The sequence below is a fragment of the Chrysemys picta genome, chromosome 3 (assembly GCF_011386835.1).
Source record: "Chrysemys picta bellii isolate R12L10 chromosome 3, ASM1138683v2, whole genome shotgun sequence".
In the NCBI taxonomy this organism is placed as follows: domain Eukaryota; kingdom Metazoa; phylum Chordata; order Testudines; family Emydidae; genus Chrysemys; species Chrysemys picta.
Genome location: NC_088793.1, coordinates 126,645,094 through 126,665,718, shown reverse-complemented (window position 1 = coordinate 126,665,718; position 20,625 = coordinate 126,645,094). Strand labels below are relative to the sequence as shown.

General features: G+C 43.5%; 1 protein-coding gene across 39 annotated transcripts in view; it reads right to left on the bottom strand.

The window, feature by feature from the left end:
• AFDN (afadin, adherens junction formation factor) overlaps positions 1–20,625 on the bottom strand; it is a 233,174-nt gene that overhangs the window by 143,922 nt on the left and 68,627 nt on the right. For 31 of the 39 annotated variants that reach the window (XR_010599747.1, XR_010599748.1, XM_024112024.3 and 28 more), the window contains exons 3-4: positions 10,219–10,334; positions 3,145–3,308 (exon numbers count right to left, since the gene is read on the bottom strand). Coding sequence is in view for 37 of the 39 variants with exons in the window: in XM_024112024.3 (XP_023967792.2) it covers positions 3,145–3,308; positions 10,219–10,334 (280 nt within the window). In the remaining 2 variants the exon portion in view is untranslated. The remainder of the gene's footprint in view (positions 1–3,144; positions 3,309–10,218; positions 10,335–20,625) is intronic. The other 8 variants (XM_024112030.3, XM_008175599.4, XM_065588926.1 and 5 more) reach the window with 1 other exon arrangement.

Genomic DNA, 20,625 nt, shown 5'->3' with positions numbered 1-20,625 from the left:
GTGGATTCTCCATCACAGGCAATTTTTACATCAAGACTGGATGTTTTTATAAAAGATATCCCTCCAGGAATTATTTTGGGGAAGTTCTATGGCATACAGGAGGTCAGACTATGATCACAATGGTCCCTTCTGGCCTTAAAAATCTATGAAAGCCTAAAAAAAACAAGGCTTTAAAGATGACCAACAGTAGTATATTTCCTCACCCTGAGACAAAATTCATCAATACCACAAGCACCGATACACCACAGAGAATGCACCACTAAAACCTGTCTCTGAAAAAATGCCGGCATTCCATCACCTCCTCCCCAAATCCCACCCACACATCCTGCCTACCCCGTACACAGATCAGGCTCTTCCCTCTAATCCCATTGTCCCTTCTGCACAATTCCATGAACCTATATATTTTCATTCATTCAGGAATATGTTAAAAGATCTTGATTGCCATGAAACTATTCAACTGATTCACAAGAAAAGCAGGTGTTGAAGATCCTGGTTGCCACAAAATGCATGAAGATTCTGGTCTTCTACAAAGTAGCCACGATTTTGTCAAAGATCTCTGATGCAATACAAACTACATCTGACTAGCCAAATTTATTCCCCATACACAATGTTAGCCCAGAGCTTTATCTCTGAGATCATATAGTTATTCCTGACGTTCACAAAGTGCTTGTAGAAGTTTTCGTATCAGATTAAGGTCCATCTACTCCAGTATCCTGTTTCTGTCAGTGGCCATACCAGATGCTTCAGAATCAAGTGCAAGAAACATCATAATGAATAATTATGAAAACATGTCTACAGGTGAAGTTTCTTGCTAACATCCGACAGTAAGTAGCTGACTTACACCCTGAAGCATGAGAGTTTAGATCTCCTTTTTTATCCTGTTCTGATGTGGATGTTAATATCCATATAAGTATCCAATCCTTTTTTTAATCCTCATAAGCTCTTTGCTTCAATTATACTTTATGGCAGTGAATTACACAGCAGTTATCCATAGTGTAAAAAATTTTCTTTTAGCAGTTTTAAATTTGCCTTTCCATGATACTGATTGTCCCTGGTCCTTGTATCATGAGAAAGGGTAAATAGGTGTGCCTAATTCACCATCTATACCATTCATTATTTTTGTGTACCTAGTTCATGTTTCTTGTTATTTAACTCCTCTTTAAACAAGTCTTTTCAATCACGCCTCATATAGCATTCACCAGGCATCTATTTCCCCACTTCCCTCTCAAACTCTTATTTCTGCTCTATCCTTTTTGTAATAAGAGAACCAGAATTGAACAAGATATTCTGGGGAAGATATACTACTATACGTACACACATACATATATACACATACATATACCTATATAAAAAGGAATAATATTCCAGCATTATTTTCTATTCCATTCCTTACACATTCTAATATTTTGCTTCTTCATCAAAGGTGAGCACTGAGCAAATATTTTCTTTGAAATGTCCACAATGAGGCTTACGTGAATACACAAGGTGTTTATTAAATTTCCGCAGCAAATAAAGCTGCAAAGCAGGAGTAGGGAGAAAACTGGTGCTTTTAAATCCCACTGTGAGGTACTTCAGGCTCCTACTGACCGGGAAGAAAAGTGCTGTTATGAAGTGAATGACCCCAAATATTCTATTTAGATGAAAGTGTTTATGCCCAACAAAATATCCAGGTCCAAAAACTGGGAAAAAGGAAAGAAGAAAAAACAACTCTGCAGGACATGAGGTTCTGAGGCAACAAAAAAAGAAATTGCTGCTGTCCTCCAAAGAAGATGTGGACTGGGGCTCCAAAAGGAAATCAAGCAATGGGTTCGCATTTGTAGCAGGTAACAATGGAAAAGGAACTCTCATAGCTCCCTCTGGACAAAATAAAATGGGTAGCAAGTAAATAGTTGTGGATTAGAAACATGAGAAATGTTATGGCACACATTTTAAAGAACAGGATTTCAGAACAACGTATGTGCGTGAAATTTGACTGAATTAACATTACTAAGAGAACCTTAACTTTTTCATTTCATAGTTTGAAAATTCAAAAGCTAATGCTATATGCTAATGTAACACTAAAGGTTATAAGTGTATGATTTTGGATTTTATTTTTCCTGTAAATCCCTGATTAGGTTTACAAGTTTTCAGTCTGCAAAGCGGAAGGCAAACGTTTTCAAAAATTTATGCCTAAACTTAGACACCTAAATCTATATTTAGGCACCTGAACAAGTGACTTGATTTTCAAAGTAATCACTGTCTGCTGCTTCAATAGGACATGATGGATGCGCAGCACTTTTGAAAATCAGGCATTTTATTTAGGTGCCAGAATATGAGAGTTCAGAACCCTAACTTTTGGTATTAATTTCTAAAACTTTTAGCCTTAAGTTTATCACATTGACATAAGCTACAGTACTTAAGTTTCTTGGTCATCACAGCCAACATTTTCTTTTGTCTGTGAGCTCTACAGGCACCTGCCTACGTTGCCTTTTGCTCTCCAGTTTTTCCAACAAATTAAGTTCCATACAAGGATTAATAGTGTATGCTCCCCGCACTGTTCCACTGAACTAGGCAGCAATATATGGGGGAGTTAGAGATGGAGTCCAGTTTGCAGTTAGAGAACTGCAGGAGCCAGAATTGTAGGCTGGTGAGGTAAGCAGCCTGGAGAACAGTGAACAGCCAAAGACCAGGGAGCTAAAGAGATGAGCCGCTGAAGCCTGCTACAAGCTCCTCCGTTTCCTAACGGAAGCACATGAGCTGGATCACCTGGACAAGATCCCAAGAGTGAAGGCCCAGGGAGTGGATCCAGGCTACCTGGAGCGCAAAAGGAGAAACTCATCTTTGAAAATAATCATTTCAAAAGAAGTTCCTGAAAAGTATTTTCACCTATGAGCAACAGCTGTGGATTTTCGTATGGGAAGAGAGAGTCAGGAGTGAAAGATGTCTCATGACAACAAACAATTTCGCTGCGAAATTTACAGGTTGTTGCACACTTTAGGAGTTACTGCCATAAAATTTCGTCCTGTTGTGGTAGCCAAATCTTATTTTAAATTATTCCCTCTCCACCCCCAATGTTAAGTGGTTACTTATTATTTAATTTTTTGAGAGGTAATAATAAAACCAATTTATATCATAATTAACTCATCAAAATTAAAATAAACTTACATATCATCTCCATGAAAAGGTCTATCATCTCTATCTGATGCTTGCCGCAATGCTTCTTTCTCTCGCCTCTTCTTTTCTTTTTTTTCTTTCTTTGATAGAGTCCGTTTGAAGTTCTGGATCACTCCCTCTTTTTCTTGTTTTTCAGGCCCATTGCTCTGAGCCTTCTGAAATGAATCAAGTTAAACTGCTTTTGTCACTTGGTCTACTGCAAAGTCACTAATGATCTCTAATTACATCACAAACTAGATTTGGTAGTTCAAGTTTGTAAAGCATAAGCTAAAACACTTAGTAACGCCATATTGGAAATAGATACAGGAAAAGCAACCACCCCACCCCCCATTACCGGGGGCGGGGAGAAGGGGAAGGAACCATTAGCAATTAAGCATTTGATTTTTAAGTTATAAACAACTAAACACATTCTTCAAAGACTGACTGAAATTATTACAAACCTTGTAGCAGGTGCAGCAACTCACTACCACCTTCCCAACTAACTTACAGTACTTACTGGCATTTTAATTTTACTCTCTTCTTTTATACTTTAATGGAAATATGAAGTTGGATGCATACTTTGAATTTTTTTCCCCCCTTGTATAATATACCCTCCTGTCTTTTTATTTAGAAGGATCTGAAAAAGTTCTTTCCTTCTTTCACCACATGACATAGGTTCAATGGCTCCCTGCAGCAGAGGTTATATTTCTTGCAGCTTCTTTTCCTGATAAGATTGTACCCAAGTGCATTTTTGGGGAAACAACATAGCATTAACAAGTAATACTAAAACAATATGTCAGGAGCAATCAGTAATAAAAGGCTCCCAGACTGCCTCTGACAAGGAGATCCTTGCAGGCCACTGCGAGTGGCAGGCTGACTAAATTGCTTGGGAACCTTTTCAAAAACCACTTCAATTTTTGATATTTCTAGAAAGGAGATCTGGTGAGGCCAAAACACCTATACAGGGAGGTACTGATTTCCCTTATGGCTGGGCATCAGTATGAATACTGGCTTCCTCTCCTCTCAACATGGGAGGGGATTGATTGAAAGATATGACAACCCTGCCCAGGTGTAAGTCAAGTGGAGCCAAGCTTGTAGGCACCGCAAATGGAGTCTGATGAAAGATGTCAGATAGGTGCATATAGCCTAACAGGGAGAGGCACTGACACACGGTAGATCGAGGTTTGCGGGTGGTGCAAGAGATCAGGTTGCTCGTTGCCTAAAATCTGTCTGCAGGAACGAAAGCTCTCACAGAAATTGAGTCCAGCCATGCTTCTATAAAATTTACTGTCCTTGTGCAGGACAAATGTAAGTCTTCGTTTATGCAAACACTTAAGATGGCAAGGAGGCCCCAAAATAACTTTGTTGCTGATATAACCTCTTAGTGGGATTGGCCTACCAGAAGCCAGTCATCTAGGTATGGAAATACCATATATCCCTAATGTCTCATCTGGGCCACTAGCACTGCAAAAACATTCATGAACACCCTGGGCACCATCATGAGTTCAAAGGGAAGGACGTGGAATTGGTAGCACTGCTGACCAATCATGAAACACAGGAACTTCCTGTGTGATAGGTGAAAGCCCGTGTGAAAATATACATCCTTCATATCAAGAGCTGCATACCACACTCCCTCTTGAAGGGAGGTGATTATAGATGCTACTGTTATCATCCTGGATTTCAGCTTTCAGATAAAGTTGTTGAGCTGCCAAAGGTCCAGGATGGGTCTCTGCGCTATGTTCTTTTGGGGAATTAGGAAATATAGGGAGTAGAACCCTCTCCCCCGGTACTGAGGAGGGATGCTCTCTATCCCTCCCCGGAATAAAAAGGATTCTGCTTCCTACTGAATAATCAATTGGTGAGAAGGATCCTGGAAGGGGGTTCGGGAAGATAGTTTATGAGGAGGGAAGGAGAAATACTCTATAGAGTATCCCTAATGGACAATCTGCAGAACTCAACTGCCTGTGGTGATCTTGTTCCAACTGTGGGTGAAGAAAATAAGATGACCCCCCCCAAAGATGACAGGAGGAGATGTAGGTGGCATCGGTGGTGATACATGGATCTCAACGTGCATGTCAAAACTATCCTCTCACCTGAGGCTGAGAGGATGTGGAGGGTGTAGGGTGGATGGAGCTGAGAAACGGGACCTCTGAATCCTCTGTCACTTACGAAGAGGTTCAGGTGGATGCTGGTAGAATAAGATATATGAATGGGGTAGTCATAGCCATAGGCTGGCACCCACCAGCAGCCAGCTCTGCCTCCTATATAATCTGACCGCACCACTCAACTTCTCCGCCTCCCTCCCAGCGCCTCCCGCCCGTCGTGATCAGCTGTTTCACAGCGTACAGGAGGCGCTAGAAGAGATGGGGAGGACCAGGGATGGGGCGTGCTCGGGGGAGGGGATAGAACTGGGCGGGAAGATGCAGGATGAGGACTTGGGGGAAGGGGTTGGGTGGGGTTGGGGCCTGGGGCAGAGCGGGGGGTTTGAGCACCCTCAGGGCCCAGAGGAAGCCAGCGCCTGTGGTCACAGCTGAAAGTGCTGTCTCTGGTGTTTCCTCTTTGGGGCTGGAGTATAAATCCCAAGGGATTACAAGGTGGATCTTGAGTCCATGTGAGAATGAAGAGACTTGTCTGTCTTTTCATTAAAAAGGTTGGACTTATTGAAAGGGGGGAGGGAGTGTCTTGGATAGTATTTTGGACCTCAGTCAGACTTTAAGGCCAGAAGGGACCACCATAATCATCTAGTCAGACCTCCTGCACATTGCAGGCCAAAGAACCTCACCCACCCACTCCTGTAATAGACCCCTAACCTCTGGCTGAGTTACTGAAGCCCTCAAATCATGGTTTAAAGACTGAGTAACAGAGAATTCACAATTTATGCTAGTTTAAACCTGCAAGTGATCTGTGCCCCATGCTGCAGAGGAAGGCGAAAAACCCCAGGGTCTCCACCAATCTGACCTGGGGAAAATTCCTTCTTGACCCCAAATATGGCGATGAGTTAGACCCCTGAGCATGTGGGTAAGACCCACCACACACATACCTGGGATAGAATTCCCTATAATAACTCTCAGCCTTAACCATCTAGTGCCCCATCTCCAGCAGCTGGGGACTTTTGCTACTGGGAGTCGCCGATGGGCCACATGCCATCATAGGCATTCCCATCATACCATCCCCTTCATAAACTGATCAAGCTGAGTCTTGAAGCCAGTTAGATTTTTTGCCCCCACTGCTCCCCTTGGAAGACTGTTCCAGAACTTCACTCCCCTAATGGTTAGAAACTTTTGCCTAATTACAACCCTAAACTTGTTGATGGCCAGTTTATATCCATTTGTTCTTGTGTCCACATTGGCGCTTAAGTTAAATAACTCCTCTCCCTCCCTGGTATTTATCCCACTGATGTATTTGTAGACCGCAATCATCTCACTCCCTCAGCCTTCTTTTGGTTAGGCTAAACAAGCCAAGCTCTGAGTCTCCTCCCAGAAGGTAATGTTTTCAATTCCTCAGATCATCCTAATAGCCCTTTTCTGCACCTGTTCCAGTTTGAATACATCATTCTTAAACACAGAAGACCAGAATTGCACACAGTATTCCAGATGAGGTCTCACCAATGCCTTGCATAATGGTACTAACACTTCCCTGTCTCCACTGGAAATACCTCAACTGCTGTGTCCTAGGACTGCATTAGCCTTTTTCACGGCTGCATCACATTGTCGGCTCGGTCATCCTGTGATCGACTAGTACACCCAGGTCTTTCTCCTCTGTCACTTCCAACTGATAAGTCCCCAGTGTGCAAGAAAAATTCTTGCTGTTAGTCCCTAAATGTATGATCTAGCACTTTGCACTATTACATTTCACCCTACTTTTAAGACTTCTCTAAGAAAGCCCGAGGATTGAAGACAAGTCACTTTGCATGACCAGTCTTGTGGCTAAAGATCTGGATGCTGTACCTGCAGCATCTACTGTATCCTGAAGACAGAACCACTCTTGCTACCAACCTCCCTTCACCCAGAGAGGACTGGAACTGGGCTCTGTCTTTCATGGGTAGCTGGCCTTTAAATTCTGCAAGCCTAATGTAAGAGTTAAAATAGTATTTTGCTAATAAGGTTTGGTAGAGGAAACGATCTGGACCAGATTGGGGAGCAAAAGCATTTCTTTTGGACAGTCCGCTGCAGGGATCTGTCCTTATGCCAATGCAAGTGGCTCTTACTCTCATAGGAAGCTGTGATGCTCTATACCAATGGCTCTCAACCTTTCCAGACTACTGTACCCCTTTCAGGAATGTTTTGTCTTGCATCTTCCCAAGTTTCACCTCATTTAAAAACTACTTGCTTACAAAATCAGACATAAAAATACAAAAGTGTCACAGCACACTATTACTGAAAAACTGCTTGCTTTCTCATTTTTACCATATAATTATAAAATAAATCAATTGGAATATAAATATACTTACATTTCAGTGTTTACTATGTAGAACAGCATAAACAAGTCATTGTATGAAATTTTAGTTTGTACTGACTTCGCTTATGCTTTTTATGTAGCTTGTTGTAAAACTAGGCAAATATCTAGATGTGCCCCCTGGAAGACCTCTGCTTACCCCCAGAGGTACATGGACCACTGGTATATACTATTATGGTGACCACTTTTACAAGACTATGATACATTTTGTACAAAGTACGCCTTGTGAGATATTTGAAAACTCAAACTGATGAAAATGTGTCTACCAGCATTGTATGAGAAGCTATTATGTATCACTTTTATAACATGCTCCAAGGTGAAGACAAGCAAGTCCAAACCAGTTTTTCAGAGACAAAGACACACTAGCATCCGAAACAGGTGTTAAAGAATGATCACTGGCTTAAGCAGCCATTCTTCAGCAATGGGAAGGTGTAAACAAGAAATGTACACTGCATCACAGGAACGTTCAACCCTCGCGTCCACAAGGGACTATGTGTTGCCTACACCCCGGGGCGGGGGCCGGGTGGAGGGCAATCCTCAAAAAGGGGAGGGTGGTATAAAAGAGAGAGAGACAATGACCTCCAACTCACCTCTCCCTCCTCCCATCTCTTTGCTCATGACATCAATGAACACCTGAAGGACTCTGAACTGGGAGAAGGGTCCCTGGCTGAAAGGAAATCCAGCCTGTGAACTATTACAACTTGTGGTGAGAGAAAGATATTGCTCTAAATCCTATTAGCTTGTTAAAGTTTAGGAATTAGCTTGCGTTTTTACTTTCTTTTGTAACCAATCCTTTCTGTAGATAATAAACGTATCTTAATGTTTTATCTTAACCAGTACATATTTGGATTAAAGTGTCTGGGAAATTCCATTTGGGATAACAAGGTTGGTGCAATATTTTCTTTTGATGAAATGACAGACTTTCCAAGAGCTTGCATTGTTCATGAGTGTGCTGGAGAGTACAAGACACACATTTCTGGGGGGAAAACTGGGACCAGGAATTTGCGGGTGTCACCCTGTATGTAATTCATCAGTGACTGGTCAGAGTGCTCATATATTTAGGTGGGAGTGAATCTGCACTTAGCAATCATAGGTGTCTTACCCTAGATGGTACAGGCACCGTTGACGCTTGCTGCAGAGAGAAAAGGAGCAATGGCAGGAGATAGCTCTTGAATCCCAGGACCCTAGGCACAGTCCTGGGACCGGGGGTATTTTATTCTGCACTAAACTATGTACTGACTAGAATTAAGCTAAGATATAAACTATTTACAATTAAATTTTGTACAGGTTCTGCAATAGCAAAGGAGGACATAATTCCAACTCAAGCCACGTGTCAGTAATAAGGACCTGGAGTGACGTCGACCCACACAGCCTCTTATACCCTCTGTCAGGAGAGCGAGGAGAGCTACTGCGTGTGTGTGGGTCAGACACTGCTTTGAAGAAAATCTGGACTCAGGCACATGGTGCGCATGCATATGCATGTGTGGAATACACATAGGGACCATCTTTTGAAGAAGAACCAACACCTTAAAACTAGGTGAAGCAAGTCCAAAACATGGCAACCATGCGCGACCCGTGACTTTCACATCAGGTGAGGCTGGGCCTGAGCACCGGAGGCTCCCTAGAAGTGGGGAGGGCCACCGGCACCCAGACCATAGCCCACGCCCTGCTCTGCCCCGAGACCCACCCCCACTTGGCCTTGTCCCTCAAGGCCCCATCCACGCTCCACCCCCAGACCGCCCCAAGCCCGGCCCCCTCCCCTAAGAGGCTCCCCTGCCTGCGCCTCTCAGCCCCCTCCCCTGCCTGCTGCCCACACGTCTCTGCTTCTCAGGGGGCAAACAGGCATGAGCAGCAGGTGGGGGGGTGGGGGGGAAGAGAAGTGGTGAAGCGCGAGAGACAGGTGTGTGTGTGAAGAAGTACGAGACACAGGGGGGGGGGGGGGGCAGGCCCGCAGTGGAAGAGGTGGAGCAGGGACAGGAAGAAGAGCAGTATGGGTTGGGCCACAGGGGAAAAGTGGGAGCCTAGAGCAGGGCCTCAGTGCGAAGAGTGGGTGGAGCCATGAGCGCGCTTTCAGCGATAGCACTCCACTTTCGAAGCACCCCACTGGCCTGCAGCTGTTGAAGTGCCCCGCATCCCATTTGGGGAGGCTTAGCGCCCCCCCCCAGCCTATTATACCAGCCGCCCATAATGGCAGACCTCTGGGTGCAAGGATATTAAACTAGTTCTCCACAATCTACACTGCCTGCCACTAGATTTGCTGGTAAAGTTTAAGTAGTTGTTTTGGCCTTTAAAGTAAGTTTGAGAGTAACTAACTAACTCTCTTGTCATGCCATACTTACACAGTTGGGAGCAGCAAAAATGCTCAAACTGGGATCCCAGTGGTGTAAACCAGAAGGGACTACTGGCAAGGAATTCTTTGAAAGATCTTCACAGCTTTAGAATTCAGTCTCTCTGTACTGTTAGCAGGTTAATGTAAGTTATACTGAAGCACTTAAGCTATTTTTAAACTTATGATATGAACAGGTACACTTTTATAAATCTAAATAAATATTTACTGAATTTGAACAAGTCACAAAAATCACAACAGCACTTTCCTAAGAACTAAAACCATCACCTTGCATATTACTTTACCTTTGGAGGAAGTGTATCATTTTCATTCTTGAGAACAAACCTCCCCTCTCGGTCATCCTTGTTCCAATTTAACTGTACAACAAGAGGCTTCTCATCTATATCTAATCTTCTTTCTTCTTCAAAATATGAAAGAGAAAATTGATAACTAATGGTTAATTCAGCACCTCAAGATTCAAGACAATTATGGTGTGTTACTTTGTCTTAGAGTTGACAAAATTAGGATTAAACTGATTCTCTCTCTAAAAAAAGATTTGCTGTGCAGCAGCAAGTCTGCTTATGCTTTTCTGCAGCTATAGAGGGCTTCTCAATTCAGGGAGCTATGCCTTTTCCAGTGACTAAGAGGTTAATTTTTTACTCCTGTAGCTGCACAAACTGAAGATCCATTGTAAGTAGATCTGTGGAACTTGTAGGACAGACAGTGAAATTTGGGACGTACAAACTTCCCATGCGTAACTATAGGTGGAACACACAGCAATATCTATAGATAAGAATGCCTAAAGCAGTGGTTCTCAACCAGGGGTCCAAGCCCAGAAGCAAGTTTCAGGGGGGCCGCCAACAAGGACCAGCATTAGACTCGCTGGGGTCAGGGTAGAAAGCCAAAGCCCCACCGCATGGGATTGAAGCCTAGAACCTGAGGGCTGAAGCTGAAGCCTGAGCAATATAGTTTCGCAGAAGCCCCACAGCCTGAGGCACTTGCTATCCCCTAACGCTGGCCCTGGCTTTTATATGTAGAAAACCAGTTATTGTGGCACAGGTGGGCCATGGAGTTTTTATAGCATGTTGAGCGGCCTCAGGAAGAAAAAGCACTGCCATTTTAAAAGACCTTTTAACTTTTTCAAACAAACATTCACCTTTCAGACTGAAATTTACCCAATCTGCACAAACACAAATATGTTTGGGAAGGTTGAACAAAAATAAACCAAGCCATTTTAGAGTATGAAAAAAAGTGAAAAATCCACTATGCACATATGTAAGGGGGCAGAGTTTAAATTGCACATGAAAGCTTAACTTAAAAAAAGTTGGAGAACCACTGGTCTAAACTTATGATTTCTTAGAACATAATAAAAATAAAATATGCTAAATCCACGTGCCTCTGTCGAAAACAGAGTTAAAAGTTGCTTTTCTATAGAAATAAAAAATTGGGGGGAGAGGGTGCAGCGAAGAGTGGGGAGGAAACATGTAACTTTTGAGGTCAAGTTTTATCAATATGGCACAATAGGTCATGTACTGTATTAAGGGCTTGACCTAGTAGGAGATCCAGGAGCTGTGCAACAGACTGGCAAAGTCACCACAGGCTTTGGGACCCAGCCTCTGACTCCAAGAGACACCATCATATATCTCATCATCAGGATCATCCATTGAGCCCACCTGAGTGGTCTCATACTCCTATTTTATACTTTCTCCCTAGCTGAGCTCTGATTGGCTCAGTTTCAAATGGAGTATTATTTATGACTTCACCCATCTTGGAAACCCACTTTCCAGCTTATAGAAAAACAGTGATTGCCCAGTGACTACCAGCCTTTGCTTCTGGATAGTTTGGGGCACTTGGAAACAGCCTTGATCTGTCTCCTTGCATGTGTACACCAATACATATATAAACAAACAGAAATCCATTAATTTCTCAACTGCCTTCTGCTCTGTTTTATTTATACTGCAGTGCAGTTACAAGAGCAGAAATCTTGGATTGTTGTTTTTATTTTTCTAGGGGTAGGGTAGGGCTAGGGGTTATGTAACAAGGGAGAAAGAGCAGAATGTGCAGCCAGACAGGAGGAACATTGGTGTCAAGGCAGGACACTGTGGGAAGAAGATACAACATTCTTCAGTGTGCAGCCTCTAGAGTTGATTTAGACTTAGAACGGACTTAGAAGGAAAAAACTGCCATGGCTGCAGGTCATAATAAAGATCCTATTTGGGAATCTTTTAAAGAAATTCCTATACCTCTACATAAGAAAGGAACAGTGCCAAATGTAAACAATGCAATAAAGAGATACAAGGCCTGGTTGTCAGAATGAAACATTATAAAAATGCTCCTCACAATGCAATAACTTTGATGATGATTATGAGGACATGTCTGAACAATCTGGATCAACTGGTTAGTAAACTTATTTTTTCACCTGTCATAACTAAAGGGAAGGGCAACAGCTCTCCTGTGTACAATACTATAAAATCCCTCCTGGCCAGAAACTCCAAAATCCTTTTACCTGTAAAGGGTTAAGAAACTCAGGTAACCTGGCTGACACTTGACCCAAAAGGGCCAATAAGGGGACAAGATACTTTCAAATCTTGATGGGGGGAAGGCTTTTGTTTGTGCTCTTTGTTTTGGGGGTTGTTCGCTCTTGGGACTAAGAGGGACCAGACATCAATCCATGCTCTCCAAATCTTTCTGAACAAGTCTCTCATATTTCAAACTTTTAAGTAACAGCCAGGCAAGGTGTGCTAGGTTTATCTTTGTTTTCTCAACTTGTAAATGTTCCTTTTCCTAGAGAGTTTACCTTTGTTTGCTGTAACTTTGAACTTAAGGCTAGATGGGGTTCCTCTGGGCTCTTTAAATCTAATTACCATGTAAAGTTATTTTCCATCCTGATTTTACAGAGATGATTTTTACCTTTCTTTCTTTAATTAAAAGCCTTTTTAAGAACCTGATTGATTTTTCCTTGTTTTCAGATCCAAGGGGATTGGATCTGGACTCACCAGGAATTGGTGGGTGGATGGAAATTCTCCTTGGGTTAAGATCCAAGGGTCTGGATCGGTGTTCACCAGGAAATTGGTGAGGAAGTCTCTCAAGGCTACTCAGGGAAGGGAGTTAGTACTTGGGAATGGTGGCAGCAAAACCAGATCTAAGCTGGTAATTCAGTTTAGGGGTTCACATGCAGGTCCCCATATCTGTACTCTAAAGTTCAGAATGGTGAAGGAACCTTGACAGCACCATTCTTATGGATTGCCTACCATGTCTTACTATATTAGTAAATGATGACAAATTATTGTATGCAGTTTTGTAGCCATGTTGGGTCCCAGGATATTAGAAAGACAATGTAGACCGCAGGATGACTATGAGTCGACAATGTGATGTGGCGGTGAAAAAAGCCAATGCGGTCTTGGGATGCATTAGGCGAGGTATATCTAGTAGGGATAAGGAGGTCCTGCTTCCGTTGTATAAGGCGCTGGTGAGACCTCATTTGGAATACTGTGTGCAGTTCTGGTCTCCCATGTTTAAAAAAGATGAACTTAAACTGGAACGAGTGCAGAGAAGGGCTACTAGGATGATCAGAGGAATGGAAAACCTGTCGTATGAAAGGAGACTAGAGGAGCTTGGGTTGTTTAGTCTGACAAAGCGAAGGCTGAGGGGGAATATGATTGCTATCTTTAAATATATCAGAGGGATAAATACAAGGGAGGGAGAGGAATTATTCCAGCTTAGTACTAATGTGGACACGAGAACGAATGGATATAAACTGGCCGTGGGGAAGTTCAGGCTTGAAATTAGACGAAGGTTTCTGACCGTCAGAGGGGTGAAATATTGGAACGGCCTTCCGAGGGAAACGGTGGGGGCGACGGACCTGTCTGGTTTTAAGATTAAGTTAGATAAATTTATGGAGGGAATGGTTTAATGGTAAAACATAGTAGCCAAGGAAAACCAAGCAATGGTACGTAAATAGTATAATGGCCAACAGGGGTCAGGCTAGAGACTCTTGCCTACATGCTCGGGGTCTTACTGATCGCCATATTTGGGGTCGGGAAGGAATTTTCCTCCAGGGTAGATTGGCTGAGCCTCTGGAGGTTTTTCGCCTTCCTCCGCAGCATGGGGCAGGGATCACTAGCAGGAGGGTCTCTGCCGATTGAAGTCACTGAAACACAGGATTGGGGACTTCAACGGCAGAGTCCAGGGAAGGGTTTTGTGGCCTGCAGCATGCAGGGGGTCAGACCAGATGATCATAATGGTCCCTTCTGACCTTAAAGTCTATGAGTCTATGACAAGGTGGGTGAGGTAATATCTTTTATTAGACCAACTTCAGGTGCGGCTAGAAAGCTTCTCTCTCTCAAGAAGTTGGTTTAAAAAAAAAAAAAAGATATTGCCTCATCCACCTTGTCGCTCTAACTTGTTGTCTTAGATCTGTGTTTTGGGTGGATTACTTGCCTATGAATTTCAAAATGTTTGTGTTCAAAATATTAGTTTGTTAAGCATGTTAGTTTGTGGTGGGACCGTTTGTCAATTACATTTTTACTGTTACTGCTGGACTTCTGAAATTGATTTTTATTGCTCAGTATAAACAAACATTCTAGGTAAAGATTTTCTGTTTAAAAAGTAAAGTTTTATTAGGGATTTATGAATTTTAACATTTAGAAATCCTTATGATTTATTCATTATTTTCCCTATAAAACTGGGTTTAGAATAATTTACCATTACATAATGGTACAAATCCTTTAAAAAAAAGGGCAGTGAACTAAGTAATAGTGAGTGAGTGTGACTTTACCTTTTTGTTTCAGGGTCAAGCTTAGACATAGGAGTATGAACATGCATCATTTGCAATATCTACAACTTCAGAGACAGCAGTGCTGTAACTACACATATGTCACAGTAATTTTTTTTTTCTTTTAAAATAAGGTAAAGAGTTTTCTTCATCATCCAGTAAAAATCATGAATGAGCTCATAATCAGGAACAGCAAATTCCAGCAATACTGCTTGGTTCATTTGTGCAACAAATTCTCCTTTTCATCTTGTTCAGAACAAACATTTCATTGATGTGGTTCAATCATTATGACCAGACTACACTCCAACCAGCAAAGCAGACATTCCTGGAAGGTTGCTGGATACAGCATATGAGAAGGAAATTGAACAGTGTGCGAAAAACATTGATGGTAAATTTGTTGATCTGCGTCTTGATGGATAAAGCAATATACAAAAAGATTCAATGCGTGCTTGTGTGACAACAAGAAGATGGGTTTGTCTATCTTACAGAAACATCTGATACATCAGGAAATGCCCATACAGAAGAATGCTAAAAAGAAATAGCAGTAAACGCTATTTCAAATTGTGAACAAAAATTCAAGTGTCCAGTGTATAAGCTTTGTCAGGCAATGCTGCAAATGTAGCAAAGATGAGGAGAATCTAGAAGAAGATAATGAAGGGACCCTGAAACTTAAAACATATAGATGCCATGCTCACTTGATGCATCTTTTCACCAAAGACTTAAATACAGCTCAAGGGATAAAAGAAAACGTTGCTGAAATTGTAATGCTTCTGTAACAACCACTTTGCTCCAGGCTTCGCTGAAGAGAGCAAGAAGATCCAATCTAATTCTCCCCAAGATGTATGCTGGAATTCGGTGGTTGACTGTGTTGAGCTATTTATTAAAACTGACCTATTCTGATTACAATTTGTGAAGAAAATTGTGACAAAAACAGATGAAACTATCACACGCAAAGCAATCAACTTCAATGCTGAACATGAGAGGGTTACTCTCCTTCTGAAGTAACTGAGGTTCTTTGAGATATGTCCCTCTGTGGGTGCTCCACTTCAGGTGTCGGTGCATCCCAGCACCGTCAATCGGAGATTTTTGGTAGCAGCTAAGGAGATAGCTAACACTCGTCAAGTGGGTTCTGGTGCCCAGAGGGGCTTCAGTGTTGTGTAGAGAAGAGCACATATGGATACAGTTGGATATCCATTTAGATAATCTTTGCATAGATATGGCAGAGCTTTCATCATTCTGTTGTTGACACAAAGTCTAGGTGATTTTTGGAAGGGCTTTATTATGTCTAGATAAAAGGATAAGACATAGCAAACATCTAATGTGTGTGGGACCGCCTCTAGAGTGTTAGTGTGTGGTTCTGGATGAAATGTAGGTAAGTGAATCAGTTGGTTGAGATGCAACAAAGACAATATTTGAGGCATAAACTCAGGATGTGTTCTAAGTTATCCTTGAAGAAAATTGTGTATAGGGAGTGAGCCATGAGAACCCCTACCTCACTGACTCTGCACGCAGATGTAATGGCGATGAGGAATGCCACTTTCATAGATAAGCGAAGTAATGAGAATATGGCAAAGAGTTCAAATAATGCTCTGGTTAGACTTCTGAGCACCAGATTTAAGTCCCATGCTGGCATGGGTTCTCGGATTTCTGTGTACATGTTCTGTATTCCAGTGAGAAATCACTTAGTAATTGGGTGAGCAAATATCGAAGTACCATCTGCCGTGCTGATGGAAATCCGTGATGGCAGCGAGTTGAACTCTAAGTGAGCTTGTAGCAAGCCTTGAGTTTAAGGATAATAAATATTCCACAATTAGTTGCAGTGGTGCCTGGCTTGCAGATATGTTTGTTTGTTTCTGGCACCATAGGAAGAATCTTTTCCATTTTTGGAGGCAAGTAGGGTATGCATGTTGGATTTCCTGCTGTTTATTAACACCTATTTTACTTGTTTTGAGCAGGTTAGTTCGTCTTGGTGGAGCCATGCAGGAACCACACCTTCAGGTGAAGTTTCTCCGGGTGCGCCTATGAAGTCCAGTTGTTGTTCTGGAGTTAGGGTAGATTTTTGCTCATTGATTTGTAGTCCTAAGGAGTGAAAAAGAAATATAGCTTGTCGAGTGATGTGCAACATTTCTGTCTGGGTAGGGCCTTTTAGCAGGCAGTCATCCAGGTATGGTAAAAATCAATATTCCCTGTTTGCGCAAATGCACCACTACCCCCGCTAAGGTTGGTAAAAACTCATGGAGCCATCGATAGTCTAAATGGCAATACTCTGTATTGGAAGTGATCCTGTCCCACTGTAAATCGTAGGAATTGTCTGTGAGCGATATGGATGGTAATGTGAAAATATGCATCCTGTAGGTAAAGGGCTGAGAACCAGTCCCTCTCTTCCAGTGCAGGAATGATTGAGTTCAGTGTGACCATTCTGAATCTGTGGGTACGGACAAATTCGTTGAGTTTTCTGAGATCTAAAATGGGCCTCCAACCTCCATTTTCCTTCTCATAGAATCATAGAATATCAGAGTTGGAAGGGACCTCAAGAGGTCATCTAGTCCAACCCCCTGCTCAAAGGAGGACCAATTCCCAGCTAAATCATCCCAGCCAGGGCTTTGTCAAGCCGGGCCTTAAAAACCTCCAAGGAAGGAGACTCCACCACCTCCCTAGGTAACGCATTCCAGTGTTTCACCACCCTCCTAGTGAAATAGTTTTTCCTGATATCCAACCTGGACCTCCCCCACTGCAACTTGAGACCATTGCTCCTTGTTCTGTCGTCTGCCACCACTGAGAACAGCCGAGCTCCATCCTCTTTGGAACCCCCCTTCAGGTAGTTGAAGGCTGCTATCAAATCCCCCCTCATTCTTCTCTTCTGGAGACTAAACAATCCCAGTTCCCTCAGCCTCTCCTCATAAGTCATGTGCTCCAGACCCCTAATCATTTTTGTTGCCCTCCGCTGGACTCTTCCCTCGATCTGCTGGCAATGCCCCTACTTATACAGCCCAAAATGCCGTTAGCCTTCTTGGCAACAAGAGCACACTGTTGACTCATATCCAGCTTCTCGTCCACTGTGACCCCTAGGTCCTTTTCTGCAGAACTGCTACCTAGCCATTCGGTCCCTAGTCTGTAGCAGTGCATGGGATTCTTCCGTCCTAAGTGCAGGACTCTGCACTTGTCCTTGTTGAACCTCATCAGGTTTTTTTCGGCCCAGTCTTCTAATTTGTCTAGGTCCCTCTGTATCCGATCCCTACCCTCTAGTGTATCTACCACGCCTCCTAGTTTAGTGTCATCTGCAAACTTGCTGAGAGGGCAGTCCACACCATCCTCCAGATCATTAATAAAGATATTAAACAAAACCGGCCCCAGGACCGACCCTTGGGGCACTCCGCTTGAAACCGGCTGCCAACTAGACATGGAGCCATTGATCACTACCCGTTGAGCCCGACGATCTAGCCAGCTTTCTATCCACCTTACAGTCCATTCATCCAGCCCATACTTCTTTAACTTGGCGGCAAGAATACTGTGGGAGACCGTATCAAAAGCTTTGCTAAAGTCAAGGAATAACACATCCACTGCTTTCCCCTCATCCACAGAGCCAGTTATCTCATCATAGAAGGCAATTAGGTTAGTCAGGCACGACTTCCCCTTCGTGAATCCATGCTGACTGTTCCTGATCACTTTCCTCTCCTCTAAATGTTTCATAATTGATTCCTTGAGGACCTGCTCCATGATTTTTCCAGGGACTGAGGTGAGGCTGACTGGCCTGTAGTTCCCCGGATCCTCCTTCTTCCCTTTTTTAAAGATGGGCACTACATTAGCCTTTTTCCAGTCATCTGGGACCTCCCCCGATCGCCATGAAACCGGCTGCCAACTAGACATGGACATTTCCTTCTGAGTAAGGAAATAATGGGAATAAATTCCCTTTCCTCTGAGTTCTGTTGGAACCTGTTCCCTGGCCCCTTATTGTAGAAGGCAATGTACTTCTTATCTCAAAGGGTGCTTGTGAGAAGGGGAGTGGGTAGGTGGGATGGAGGTAAGGGAGATGGTATAATCTATTCGAATGATTTCTAAAACCTAGTGGCCTGTGGTGATAGAAACCCATGTATGATATAACAGTTATACTGATAACCAAAGGTTTGTGATACTCAGCTTATTGGCGCTGGTGGTGGGTGAGGTCAGGCAGACCCTCAAACAATTTTTCAAAATTGCCTCGTTTGGTGGTGTTTGGGACATCATAGCCTGAGATTGGGTAGGGCAATGTAGATCCCGAGGGTCCTCAGTGTTGCTCTAGAGTCCTTCATGGAATGGAGGACCTCATCCGTCTTAGTGGAGAAGACCTTGTCCCTGTTGAACGGGAGTCTTATACTTTGTTCTGAAGTTCCCTTGGGATACCCGATGAGTGTAACCAGAATGCTCTGTGCACGACAATTGCTGTCGCCGTCGTGCATGCTGCTGTGTCTGCCACGTCAAGTGATGCGTGGTGCACTGTTCTAGCAATACGTTGGCCCTCATTGATGATGGCTTGGAATTGGTCTTTTTTCCCCTCCGGAATTTCCTGGATGAAATTGTTCATTTTGGCATAATTGTCATGGTTGTATTAGTGAGTAACGCTGTGTAATTGAAGAGTAGCTGAAGAGTAAGCTTTTCGCCCCAAGAGGTTTAATCTCTTCCAATCCTTCTCTTGGGACATGGACCTGAATTGAGGTTGTTTACCCCATTGGTTGACCACCTCTACCACTAAGTAGTTAGGTTGTGGGTATGAGAAGAGGAGTCCACACCTTTATTTGGCACATAGTATTACCTGTCCAAACGCTCATTGTTTGCCACACCATTCCTGCAGGTTCCATTAAGCGTCATTTATGGGCAATGCTATTTTTGTCATGGAAGAAGTGTGCACGATCTTGAGGCGTTGGTGTTGTGTGTCTGGTTCTGCCTCAAGAAAAATATTTTGGCTCTGTGCCACCCCCCTGAATAATTCCTGAAAGTGTCTGAAGTCATCTGGAGTAGTGGGGGGCAGAGACATTACTGCCTCATCAGGGGAGGAAGAGTTATGATGAGGGGATGTTTCATGTTCCATGGTCCCATCCCTGTCTTCCCCCACCTCCTCTGTCGCCTCAGAGGGCTTGGGTATTGATGTCATTGCAGAACATATAGGTTTCCTGTGACAAGTGGGAGGTCTGTAGAACTGAGACCTATAGACTGCCCCTGGGTCTCCATTGTGGCCATTGAATGGGGAATGGCATAGGAGGACACATCCAGAGTTAGCGAGCCTTGGGGGCATGTCCCTGGTTCTCTGTTCCCTGGATCTATAATGAGGTTCCATGCCTGATGGGGAGCAATGTCCAGATGAGAAAACTGCCTCCTCCATGTCATCGTCCTCATCGCTGGAAAAAGGTGAAGCATTGGGGGATTCTGGCTAGTCTGGCGCCATCGGTACTGGCGAGCAGGCGGTGCAAAGCAGCGGAGATCTGGGAGCAGAGGACACTTCCATATCTGATCTGTGCATAAGGGAGATCGATGCCATTGTATGCGATACCGTACCCTTCTGCACCACTGCCTTAGGTGAAAGTGTGACCAATGCCAGAGGGGGAGCCATCACAGGTGGAGAAGTTGCAGTACCATGCCCTTTTTAGGGGTAGTCGGTTCCATGGTGGAGGCGGTCACTTTATGCCTACTACTCAACTCCTTTCTCCTGCCAGCAGAGGTCCCAGAGTGGACGGTGTCGCAGGTGCCCAATGCATCAAAGGTGCTCACGCTGGAGGAAGTTGGCACCGCAGGCAGCGATCTCGACAGAGACCATTTCTTTTTCAAGGGCTCTCGGCTTGGTGGAGACGTGGCCCTTTTCCTCGGTTTTGTAGAGGAGTTGGACTTAATCTGTCCATGGAGGATGTGCCTGGGGAGTCCCTTGTTGCGGGTTCTCTGGGGTCCGATATTCGAGTGAGGGATTTCT